Raw genomic sequence first — 11,768 nt, forward strand, 5'->3', positions numbered from 1 at the left:
GTATGTATGGCTCTGTTTGAGTATTGAGGACAGGCTATTACTTCTCTAAACCCAAAAAGAGATATAGTCAATGTATCTCCCTGGTAATACAAAATACAAACACAGAGACACACACACACAAAGATATATGTTCTACATTCATCTCCACGTTGATGTTTAACTAGTCGGGAGGTCAGGAATAAAATATTCCTATCAGCTGTTTAACTGTATGTATTACATAGGCCTAGTGTGTAGGAATTGACGCTGCAGAGTAATTAAAAATCAATCATCTCACTGAGACTAAACAGAAGTGCTCCAGTGGCGCAATCGGTTAGCGCGCGGTACTTATACGACAGTAATCTGCAGAGCGATGCCGAGGTTGTGAGTTCGAGCCTCACCTGGAGCAATTACTATTTGATCAATCTTTGATTTGTAAATCTAAAATAACAAACGTGAACTTTCCATTAATTAACTTCTCCAATTGTACCGGTACGTATAAAACTGTATTTTGCAGAGCGACTCCGAGGTTGGGAATTCAAGCTTCATTTGGATCCTTTTGGGACGATCTTTGGCCATGGACGACCATAGATGCCAGGAAGGCGATTTGACAGTGGAGATCAAACATCTGCTCTAGTGGCGCAATCATTTAGCGCGCGATACTTGCAAGGCAGTAAGCTGCAGAGCAATGCCGAGGTTGTGGGTTCGAGCCTCACTTAGAGCAAATTATATCTGATGGAAACGTATAAGCTTGAGTTATTCTCTATACATCTAACCAACAGTATGGGTCAGGTATTTTGTCAGTTTTAGTTATTTATATTTATTTTATTCTATGTGGTGCGGGAGTCAGATGGCTGAGCGGTGAGGGAGTCGGGCTAGTAATCAGAAGGTTGCTGGATCGATTTCCCATCATGCCAAATGACGTTGTGTCCTTGGGCAAGGCACTTCACCCTACTTGCCTCGGGGGGTGTGTCCCTGTACTTACTGTAAGTCGCTCTGGATAAGAGTGTCTGCTAAATGACTAAATGTAAATGGTGCCACGTCAATTCAGTCACCTACTTCCTTTTTTCAAAGTCATTTGCCACTATCCATTACACTTGACCATGACCAAGAGCTGTGTTTGTAATTCAGAACTTGAACCATTCAATGCCCCACTTATGGTTTGAACAGGTTGTCTACTGTTCTGCGGGCTACCGTCGATTCTAGTCATCATACACACAAACAAGAAACAGATGCGTTATAGCTGCGCCTCCAGTAGCTCGAGACAGGAAGCAGAACGAGTGGGGGGGGGGGGGGGTTTAAAATAAAATGAAATCATCCCTGGCACAATGGTACAAGTAGCATCAGCAGAAATGCAATTAGCAGCTTATAAAATGATTGGTCACAGAATATCCAACAGTGTAATAGGGGATGATTGCACTTCATGCACCTCATCGGCAGTTAGCGCTGATTGAGCCTTGTCAACGTAGCTGACTACGACCCATGAACACCAGCACTTTGAAGCCCAAGTATTGATTTTACTGCATGATGGATGAGCAGGTGATGGATGGAGCACCTTTCATCACCAAAGTGAAACTCTGACTTGCTTTTCGTGAAGGCCTGTGTTGTCCTGCCAAACCCATATTCGATGTCTCTTTTCCTACCTTTACATTTAACGTCAGTGACTTCAAAGTAGCGTCACAGTATACTCAAGTGCTTAGGCCTGCATTCATAGCAACAGTAAGATCATTTCCTAAATAGCCTATGCTTTTGAATAAGCCACACATTGAATAAAAAAAGTGGTAAAATCAAAATTGTATGACGCTAAATTAGTGTGTCAGAAACAGACTAAAAACAGACTTTTGAAGATACCGCCTTTGAACGAGAATAGAAAAACAGGGCCAGAGTAAGGTTTTGGACAAAAATAGGTGCGTTTTTGAAATACTATTTTTACACCAAAGAACAGTGTAACTAATATCTCTAAGACATGTACACAACCTCCCAATACCACAGTCTCTAATAACAAACAGTAAAGAACACGGAAAGTTTAATAGAAAATTGTTCATAATTTTACATTACATTTAGTCATTTAGCAGACGCTCTTATCCAGAGCGACTTACAGTAAGTACAGGGACATTCCCCCTGAGGCAAGTAGGGTGAAGTGCCTTGCCCAAGGACACAACGTCATGTGGCACAGCAGGGAAACGAACTGGCGACCTTCTGATTACTAGCCCGACTCCCTCACCATTCAGCCACCTGCCTCCCTTCAATTTTACAATGAAGGTGATCAGACATGAAGTAAAGGCAACATCAGAGGCACCCTTGAAAGTGCCCTCCTAATGTTGCGTTGAAAGAGCGAAGAGGATAAAGTGGTTTCATTAATAAGCTGTTAGAAAAATATATACACTTCTTCTAATCATTTTATCTAGGTTGTAGCGCAAGACGTTCCGATCATTTCCATTTAACGTTTTATTTATTGCATAATGTATTCTTTTAACAGGTCTTGCAAGGGCACTCCACTATATGCCCGTGTCTTCTTCGTTAAAAGGTCCAAGCTTAAAAAGTTGGACGGTAATGAATAGAAAGTGAAAGTTTTAGATAATGGAGAGAGGTCTGCTTTTATGTCTGCCAAACTGACACAATATCCTATATATGTTACTGTGGCAAACATCAAACACGATATTTTAGCAACACTTAATAGTTGAAAGCACCTCTTCCTGGTAATGGAAACCTTCCATCTCAGCCTGATATGAATTCATGAGACTCAGAGAGGAAAGTGATCGGTGGTTTGGCTCACGCAGGTTCTGTTGTCCACACGGCCCCTACCCCTTCTCAACCTTTGAAAATTGTTATCAACATTTTATTTATTGTCGTTGTTTATGGTATTCTGTCGCGACCAATGCATGGGTAATAGCCGTTAATCAATTTCCAATTAATGAATTCACTGGACGTGGTTAATGGAAAACTAAATCACACATGCAGTGGTGGAAGAGGAGGATCTGGCGTATCATACGAACAGGAAGCAGTGAGACAGGGAGCCGGCTGCCAGAGAAAAAACACTGTTGTAATGATCTCATTAGATTCTTCCGCACATCCTCTGCAATTAGTGTACGGCTGTCTCTCCAAATCACCGGTTGTTTAATAAGCAAAAATACGCCTTCTCTCCCGGGCAGCGTGACACCATGCAGACCGACAGTAACAGAGATGTGCAGGCCGTAGTACGGCCCTATTAACCATAGCTGTCACCGCGATCGGGAACGGGATGAAGACGCACAGTGACGTTGTCGTCGTTGACATCGTTGCATTGGTCCTGTGATGATGCGCTAATGTACTGGAGTCAGAAAGACAGGTTTAGCTTGCATGAATAATTAATTGTGTCGCAGGGATGGAAGAATGATGGGGGTGGGGGGGGGGGGTTGCTTATGCATTGGGAGGAGGAAAAACGTTTCCGTTTGGCCTGTAGTGTCTGTAGTGGAAGGAAATGGGTTGCCACTTATCCAGGGATGGGCTGTTATGGATGGTTTGTTTGTTGGCTAAACTTTTGCGACATGAGTACAATGTGTGTGTTATAGACTGAACAAGAGAGAGAGATAGCGATAGAAATATCTCGGGGTCAAGTGAGCAGATCAGGGCTGGCCTTCTGCCCTTAAGTGGAGGTTGTGAGTCAAAATGGAACTGGATGAGTCTGAAGTCCAGGACTGTAGGTTGTCTTTGGATGCAGGGCTTACATGTGGATTCTGACGGATGCACAGTGTTGCTGGCTGTTGTCAAAGGGAAATCATCAATATCACACTGATACTTGTGCAGATGGCAGGGTCGTCTGCTGCATCTGCTGTTCACAATCCTCCCCCCACACGCCCCCCGACCCCCCCCCCCAACCCCCCTCCATCCACCCTGCCATCCCCCTAGGAGTTTCTTCTGCATGCATTGGCAGGAGCCGAAAATCTGTACTTCTGAATTTCTTTGCCGATTTTCCATCTTATATCTGGGAAAGGCATGGATGAGACTATTAGAGGGATGAGGCCGTTAGAAGGATGATACTATTGGAAGGATGAGTCCACTGGAGGGATAAAGGATGTAAGGGATCAATTGGAGGATAACATTTAAGCCTTTGTGTCACCAAATCCATTTCTGGGCCCTGTTCCTTCAAACATACGTCGCTTATGACAATGTATGCTTCACTCCAACAGTTTATGGCCAGTAAAGTCAATAGGGATTTTGCCTTACATGTGTGTAGAAAGATGGATTGGTGTTTTTAAATCTTATTTAGATTGAGTTGGAGTGATGCTTCAGCTGAAACTATGGAAAGTTGGAACATCTTCAGTCAACCCTTGTTTGCTGGATATAGAGCTTCTTTCTCCCTGATATTTATAGCTCCATTTGGTCGTGTAGACCACAGCTGCAGAGGAAAGCAGATAAAGATTAATTGATTAATTTCCTCTCACTCTTCCACAGTGAAATAATCAAAATCTTTATTGGATTTCACCGTCTATCTCTTCAATTGGCAGGCCTATACGTGCTGTTACAATACGGACTACTTAGTCATAAGATTTCCATACAAGATCAATCTTCTGAGAAATATAAGTTATTAATGTCTGGATATATACGTTCTGATTTCTCCTCAGAAGTATTTTCCCTTAAAACTGCTTTGCCATTTTACATGCTTTATGTTCTTAATTATCTTAAAATATTAGCTGTATTAACTTATATACGTTAGAGGCTTAGCAGTTATTAACTGAAAAAGTTTATAACTTCTGCCTCGAAATTCTCTAATCTCTCTAATTGCCTAATAAAAATCTTTCAAGGTCCAATAACTGCAGAGTTCTGATGCACCACCTAATCGGGTGGATAGCAATTACTGGGAAAACTCACTTTAGATGAAGACAGATGGACCTTTGCTGCACAGAGTACTGTAGAGCAAAGCACTGCTCTCACCTAAGTAGTGGGAGTGGCCATATTGTTTTCCTGTAGTATATCTCCAAGTATCGATTCCTTCCAGGAAGTCAATCAGTATCTGGCGTTGGAGCTTATGCTGTACTCTACTTCCCTCCTGCTGTGCAGGAGACACTCACCCAGCAGGAGTGTTTATCACAAGAGACGTCACTTGGCAGCCTCCAGGGCCCAGTGAATCCTAACCCAATGCCCCAGCGAGAGGTGATGGCACTCAGGCCTTATTGCGACAACGTTCCCCTGAAGGCTTCCAAAAACTCCAGCCTTGCTACTTCCAAGGAGCACTTAGGAGGATTACTGCAGAATAAGTGACTGCCAGAGTATTCACTCACCTCCCAGACATATATGTAGGCCTAATTTACTGTTCAACAACAAAGCATGCCATCGAGATGCCCCGGTGGCCTTTGACCCTGACATGTGGGCCACTCGCTCTTCGTCCCTCCAACGCAGTTAAGGGTTAGAGGCTGGCTATGGAAGCAAGTCACTGACATGGGCTTACTGTTTTGAATTTACGGCTCACATTTTTTGGTTTCAAACGTTTTTGGTTTGAATTTTTGGGTATCTGAATTTCACCATTCGAAATTGAGCAGCCTGAATTGTGTGTAGTAAATTAATATTTTAATTTTAAAGAGGTGAATTCAAAACCACCAAATTCGGTGGTGTTTCAATTTCAATATTGGGCGTAAGTATTCAATCCCTTAAACAAATTCAAAACATTACGTCACTGATTTGCTTCCATATGGTGTCTGGTGGTGAAATTGGTGTCACACCCCAATCATCACTTTTATTTATGGATTTTACACCAAATTCACCACCCGGCTACACGTTACTGGCTCTTCCGTTGGATCGAACGTCTGCATTTGGAACGTAAACAAAACAGACCAACATATCTACAGATCATCTGGCTTGGCGGTCTGTTCCAGTGATGCGTTTGCGTCTCTCGCGTCGCGTCATCCTGCTGCCCGTTTTCATATGCGACCACTGGCAATCTGTCCTCATATCCCTCCAGCCATCCGCGACGCTAGGCCGTCGGTGTTATTGACTTGGCGTGCAGTTTCCCCACGTCTGCCTTTGCATCCTCTACCCATTCACTGTCCAATTATGTTCAAGTAAAAATAGAAGCGCGGGAACATGATGCTGGAACCGTCTGTCGTTATCCTCGTGACGGAAAAATTAGCATCACTGATGAGATCCACATTGACCTAGCATATTAGAAACATTATTTTCCGTATATAGCATGCTAGAATGTGTGTTGATATAAGGATTTAGAGTGTGAATTAGAACCTCAAGATGAATGTTTAAACCGTTACCGTGAAGTTCAACCCTCTCTAACCACAGTCACCCACATATTGTTACAATTGAACAGTTTCAAACTGAGGAAGTTATTGTTTTAGACAGGCTACCCACTGCAGAAGCCTACTGCAATATATCTGTGATTTTACGGGTGGTGACATAACCCAGCAGGGCTTCAGTGCCCAATGCTGTCAGTCCGGCTGTCTGTGTAGGGCTGGTGGTGGGGTGTGTGTGTGTGTGTGTGTGCGTGTGCGTGTGTGTGGAGGGGGCTTGGAGCTTCACCTTCTCTGCCTGTGATGAATTAATCAAAGATCCCTCGACATGCATGTTCCCTGTCTGAGAGGGTTCATCTCCTGTGTGTATCCACGGAGATGGAGCGAGTGGGTTGAGGACATTCTGAAAGGGATAGCGAGACAGTCAGAAAACAGTAAGGAATGAAGACCACATTCAATGGAATGAGAAGAGGAAAATGTGAATTTAGTTGTTGTTGTTGTGTATATACGTCAGAGCCTGCAATCCAGTGTCAAGACCAGGACGATGACCTCATAGAAATGTGAAATATGTGCATTGTGAATCCTCACAATGAAAAGTAGACTTCCACGAGACGCTTTCCAAAATGCCCTCCCATTAAAAGGTCTGCATGGTCTGACAGGTCTAGCGATTACCTAGCAGGCAGGGGGGGTGGAGGCAGCATTAGTGCTGGGAGCTTGCAGGGGTGGGGGGTGAGGCTGGGGTGGGGTGTGGTGTGGTGTGTAAGGAGACAGGGAGTAGGCCACTGGCTCCATCCATTAGCCTAATGTTATGTTCCCTCAGCAACCCCCCCCCCCCCGCCCCCCTCTCTTATTCACTCTTTCTCTCTCTATTTCTCGCTCGCCCCCTCTATCTCCCTCCCTCTCTCGCTCTCCCCATCCACCTTTCTCTTTCACATATCTCCCTCACACACACACACAACATTCTTCTATGAATACTGCCAGAGTTCTCCTCTGGGGAAAGGATACAAAAGAGAGAGGAGGGGGAGAGAAAGAGGGAAGAGGGGGAGAGAGGGAGAGAGAGGGGGAGAGGAGAGAGAGGGAGAGAGGGAGATTACGGGTGTGTGACCACAGGGTGGGGTAGCCAGAGCAGAAGATGATGGATGGAGAAATGAATCACAGAGACTTTCAGATCCAGGTGATACCATGCTGTGACCCGAACTGAAACCATAAAGCACAGCACTGTGACTAAGATCAGAAACAAAACCACAAGATCCACCTGCTCCGACCTCTATAAGACTAAACACATTCGTTTGAACGAAAATGGAAAAGAAAAAACGAAACAGTACGGTCAGTTTTAAGGTCAGCGAGCGCTGCATGCGGCGACGAGGATTCTGATGCGAAAGATCGCGCAAACCATGTCTTATCCGATCGCGTGGGAGAGCTGGAGAGTGGGGACAATCTGTGCTGCAGGCGGGAGAAGATTGTGGGTATCAGGGACGAGTGTGTTCTGTCGTCCAATCAGCCTCAGTCTCTGTGGAGAGGGATCCATCTCTCCACAGTAACAGCTGAGACCAAAGCCTGGGATTACCTACCAGCTCGAAGAATGTCACATAAAGTATCATGTACAATCAACAAACCCACAATATGAACTGTTGTTATTTGGCTGTTATTATTATTTTTTTTTTAAGCTTTTAAAATCTAAATTTCACCATGAGCACTGAATACAGGTTGACATAAAACGCACTTTGTGATTAGACGCAGTACAAACCTCATTAGTGTGAATGATTATGGTGAATGTGTGCAGATTAGTGTTTTTTCAGCCTCATCGGTCACCACTAGGGGATGCACTGCCGCTAACAAACCAGCTTGGCAAATGATGTTCCGACTTTCCACAATTTTTTAAATGCTCACATTCAGACCCACATCCATGATGGTAGTAACTGTCAACACCAGAAGAAGAAAACATCAGAGATATAGGCTGATAAAAACCTGTCTGAAAACAGTAATAGACTCATAGCAAAGATGACAAGAGGGTCAAAGCCATCATTTCTGGTAGGAAAAATTAAATATCTAACACTTTAAATCTGAAGATGTCAGAACCCACACATACCAAAGAAGGCTCCATCTGGCTGGCAGGGTTTGGGTGTGCAGCCAAGATGGAGAGCTTGTTCAGACCTCTCCCACACAACATTAAGCCTGCTTCTCTTCAGCTTTTGGACGTACGCCTGGGAGGTGAGCTCTGAATAGGAGGTGATTTCTGAGAGGAGGAGGTGATTTCTGAGAGAGGAGGGGGTGTGTTCTGAGAGAAGAGGGGGAGATTTCTGAGAGAGGAGGGGGTGATTTCTGAGAGAGGAGGGGGTGATTTCTGAGAGAGGAGGGGGTGATTTCTGAGAGGTTGGGGTGAACTCTGAGAAAGAGCGTGTTTGTAGTAGTTTTGAATCCTCTTGGCTTCGTTTTATACAATCACAGGTCAGGAGAGACAGCTGCTGTTTTTCCTTGCCCCCCTGTATCACAGATTATTTTGTAGATCTGCCATAGATACTGACACAACATCATACATAACCATGTCAACAATGATTCATGAATGAAAAAGTTGACAAGTGGCTCCGAGGACCATGCTATTTGGTGGTTCATCTTCCATGGGAATGCAGTGCATGAATCAGTCAGGAGGTGAGATGCTGGAGTGGAGACGGCGTCTCACAGTGACACAGGCTCGGCTTTCAGTCATGTGACTTCACATTTACAAGACGCTCTTATCCAGAGCGACTTACAGTAAGTACAGGGACATTCTCAAGTAGAGTGAAGTGCCTCGCCCAAAGACACAATGACATGTGCACCAGCCGGGAATCGAACTGGCAACCTTCAGATTTATTAGCCCGATGCTCTACCCGCTCAGCCACCAGACTCTCACGTGGACCTTGGCTGACCGTGACGTGTGCGGTGAGAGAGAGTTCTTTTCTGGACGTTAATGATCTCTACTCAGCAGTGCTCAGCCTTAGATTACCTTTAGGGAGTGTGTGGACTTATCAGTTTGAAATCGTTAATTGTGGTTTTAATGTGCTGTTCTGAATGTGGACTTGAGTTTATAAGACAAAGCGCGTGCAGGAATAGTGGAGACAATTTCTACACAAAAAAAAGACTCTGACCTCACTATAAAATACATTTTCTTTATTTACATAAAATATAAAAAAATAGCTTATAAAAACCGTGAGAAACTTTATCAAAGATTAAATGGTGAAACCAAAAAACAGAGTTAAAAAATGAAAAGTTGAAATGAAAAGCTGATTTTGGATAAGTTTTCTTTGATCTCGTTCACATGTATACACAACAGACCAACAGCCATGCCTTTGCCCAGAGCCAGAACCTGTCAGAGGATCAGCCCAGTCAGAGGATCAGCCCAGACTCAGCCTCGGTGAGGAGGATCGTTAACGGATCTCATCAAGCACGCCGTGCCCCTTTTCTCTTCCCTAAAGAAAAAAAAATATGCACAGAACATAATTATGGCAACCACGATACCAGACGGGTGAGAGACATGCAATCTGTCATAATTGTTCTCGGCATGATTAATAGACTCGCTTCTGACACCTGTTTAATTTGGGCTGCGTTTTAGCGTCACCAAAGAACCTCATTTACACTACATTTAGTCATTTAGCAGACGCACTTATCCAGAATGACTTACAATAAGTACAGGGACATTCTCCGGGGGCAAGTAGGGTGAAATGCCCTGCCCAAGGACACAACGCCATTTTTACACGCCCAGGAATCAAACCAGCAACCTTCTGAATACTAGACCGATTCCCTGACTGCTCAGCCATCTGACTCACCTTTTTTGTTTCTTCTGGTTTTGGTTGGTCCTCTTTGATTGGTTTTGGGTTTCAGCGTCCTGATTAGCCGAGCCACCCAGTTATTCCTGGAGGCCGGGGGAGCGCACAGCCTGATATTTTTCCTCGTGACGAACCTGTTGACAGGAGGAGAATCTCAGGTCAGGTCCAGCTGCAGCCATAGAGAGGCAGACAGTAAACATTCACCTAGCTGTGAGTCATTCAGCCAGGGATTTGCACCCACAGTTGGGGTGGTTTATTATGTCATTTATTATTATGATGATTAACTGGATATCCCAGCTCAGGTAAGCATCTTGTAATGTGAATAGTAACTTACACTGTGGCCGGGATGCGACAGCCTCCACTGACGCTCTGGATGAAGTAGGACTGCACAACATCCGGGGGGATTTTGCGATTGGTCGTTGACAAGCAGCAGTCCACTGCCTTGTCTGTGTTTGCTGCAATAAAACACACACACATCAAGAAACATGTCTTTACTGGCTAACACCAACTTGCAGCCTATCTGCATCTACATGCCTAATGAAAAATGCGTTTGTACTTTTTATACTTTTCTGAAACTGCAGTACAGTTGTCAGTGACACATCTACTGGTTGGTTTAAAGGGGTTGAATAACGGTTCAGTGCGTACAATGGACATACAGTGAACTTGTAAGTCCATTACACCTCTTTCCTATGCAAATCTCACAATTAAAATATGTAGCTGTGGTCAAGCATCTCACCTGATACATGACTCCAGAGTTGTACCGTCAGCAGAAGAAGCGCAGCCACCCGTAAAGACATTCTGTCTCAGTTCTCTGGTCTGTCTGTTTCTGTTCCTCCTGACCCAGGTACAAGGACCCATTGACAGGCTCTGTTTGTCCTGCACACTTTTTATATGCTCCGATAGCACTTTCAGTTTCACTCTCCCGAAGTCAAACACCAACTTCTCGTAAATCCCACCCATTTCGTTCACAAAGATAATGGGACACGGGCAGCTGCCAGCTTGGGAAACTTTCACTTGTTCCGCAGGCTATTGTCAAGAAAGTAAATCTTTCTTTGCCCTTTGTGAGTCTGTGCGTGTGTGAACAGGGAACAGGCCTGGCCTATATTGTCCCAGTCTGCTGTAACCTTGCCATGACATCCTACTTATTGGTGTGAATTGTGCAGAACCGTTTTTAAAAGCGTTCTAGCATTTATTCCCCTCCACGATGTCTATTCTGCCTGACATGTCTTCGGGGAAACGTCTGCGCTGTCTAGGCTGCTGTGTGCTCAATGGTTAGCTCCTGAACACTGATCACGCATGAAGGCATAGATGAGGCCTCAGAATTGACTTTGATCCCGACTCCTTAGCTATTTCCGTCGTTCACTTTCTTCCAGCTCATTTAATTCTACTGTTTTACAGCAGGCCACACCACTTAGACCACCGACGAATCACGGCCGAGAGACGTGTCACTCTTCCAGCGATTATCAAACTACTGTTTTCTCTGGGCTTCATCCAAAAGCCAAGACAGAATGCTTGTAAGGAGGACAAAGTGCTGATGATTTGTGATCATTAATAACCCTAACCTACTAACTTGTCACTGTTGAATCCGAGGAGTCACAAAGGACGATAAAGATTAATTATCGTCCTCCCATACAGACGAATCTCCACGGATTCAACAGTAATCCCTAGCCAAGGTGCCTAGACAAAAGTGTTCCTTTCCTGTTATCCTAAACCTGAACGAACCCAACATGTGGTCCTCGTCCACTTGTTCAATCTTGTCAACCCCTCGTAGGAA

At 44.5% G+C, this 11,768-nt stretch overlaps 1 protein-coding gene and 1 non-coding gene across 2 annotated transcripts; one reads left to right on the top strand and one right to left on the bottom strand.

Moving 5' to 3' along the window:
• Positions 1 to 291: 291 nt before the first annotated feature.
• On the top strand, positions 292 to 385 carry trnai-uau (transfer RNA isoleucine (anticodon UAU)). Its single transcript has 2 exons — positions 292 to 329; positions 350 to 385. It is a non-coding gene; the product is annotated as a tRNA-Ile (tRNA).
• Positions 386 to 9,323: 8,938 nt separating this feature from the next.
• Positions 9,324 to 11,515, bottom strand: ccl19b (chemokine (C-C motif) ligand 19b). The gene is made up of 4 exons (XM_084693985.1): positions 10,731 to 11,515; positions 10,329 to 10,449; positions 9,995 to 10,128; positions 9,324 to 9,637 (listed from the first exon to the last, which is right to left on the bottom strand). Exons 1-4 carry the CDS (start codon positions 10,789 to 10,791, stop codon positions 9,609 to 9,611), a joined length of 345 nt encoding a protein of 114 aa, XP_084550111.1. The 5' UTR covers positions 10,792 to 11,515; the 3' UTR covers positions 9,324 to 9,608.
• Between the last annotated feature and the right edge of the window lie 253 nt (positions 11,516 to 11,768).

This window comes from Hypomesus nipponensis, chromosome 27, assembly GCF_054491055.1.
Source record: "Hypomesus nipponensis isolate SF chromosome 27, ASM5449105v1, whole genome shotgun sequence".
In the NCBI taxonomy this organism is placed as follows: Eukaryota; Metazoa; Chordata; class Actinopteri; order Osmeriformes; family Osmeridae; genus Hypomesus; species Hypomesus nipponensis.

Excerpts from the sequence above, each read along its gene's own strand:
- ccl19b (XM_084693985.1), bottom strand. The coding sequence starts at position 10,791 with ATGTCTTTACGGGTGGCTGCGCTTCTTCTGCTGACGGTACAACTCTGG. Across the intron at positions 10,450-10,730 it reads ACTCTGGAGTCATGTATCAG|CAAACACAGACAAGGCAGTG; the intron begins GTGAGATGCTTG and ends GTTTTATTGCAG. Across the intron at positions 9,638-9,994 it reads AACCAGAAGAAACAAAAAAG|GGAAGAGAAAAGGGGCACGG; the intron begins GTGAGTCAGATG and ends TTTTTTCTTTAG.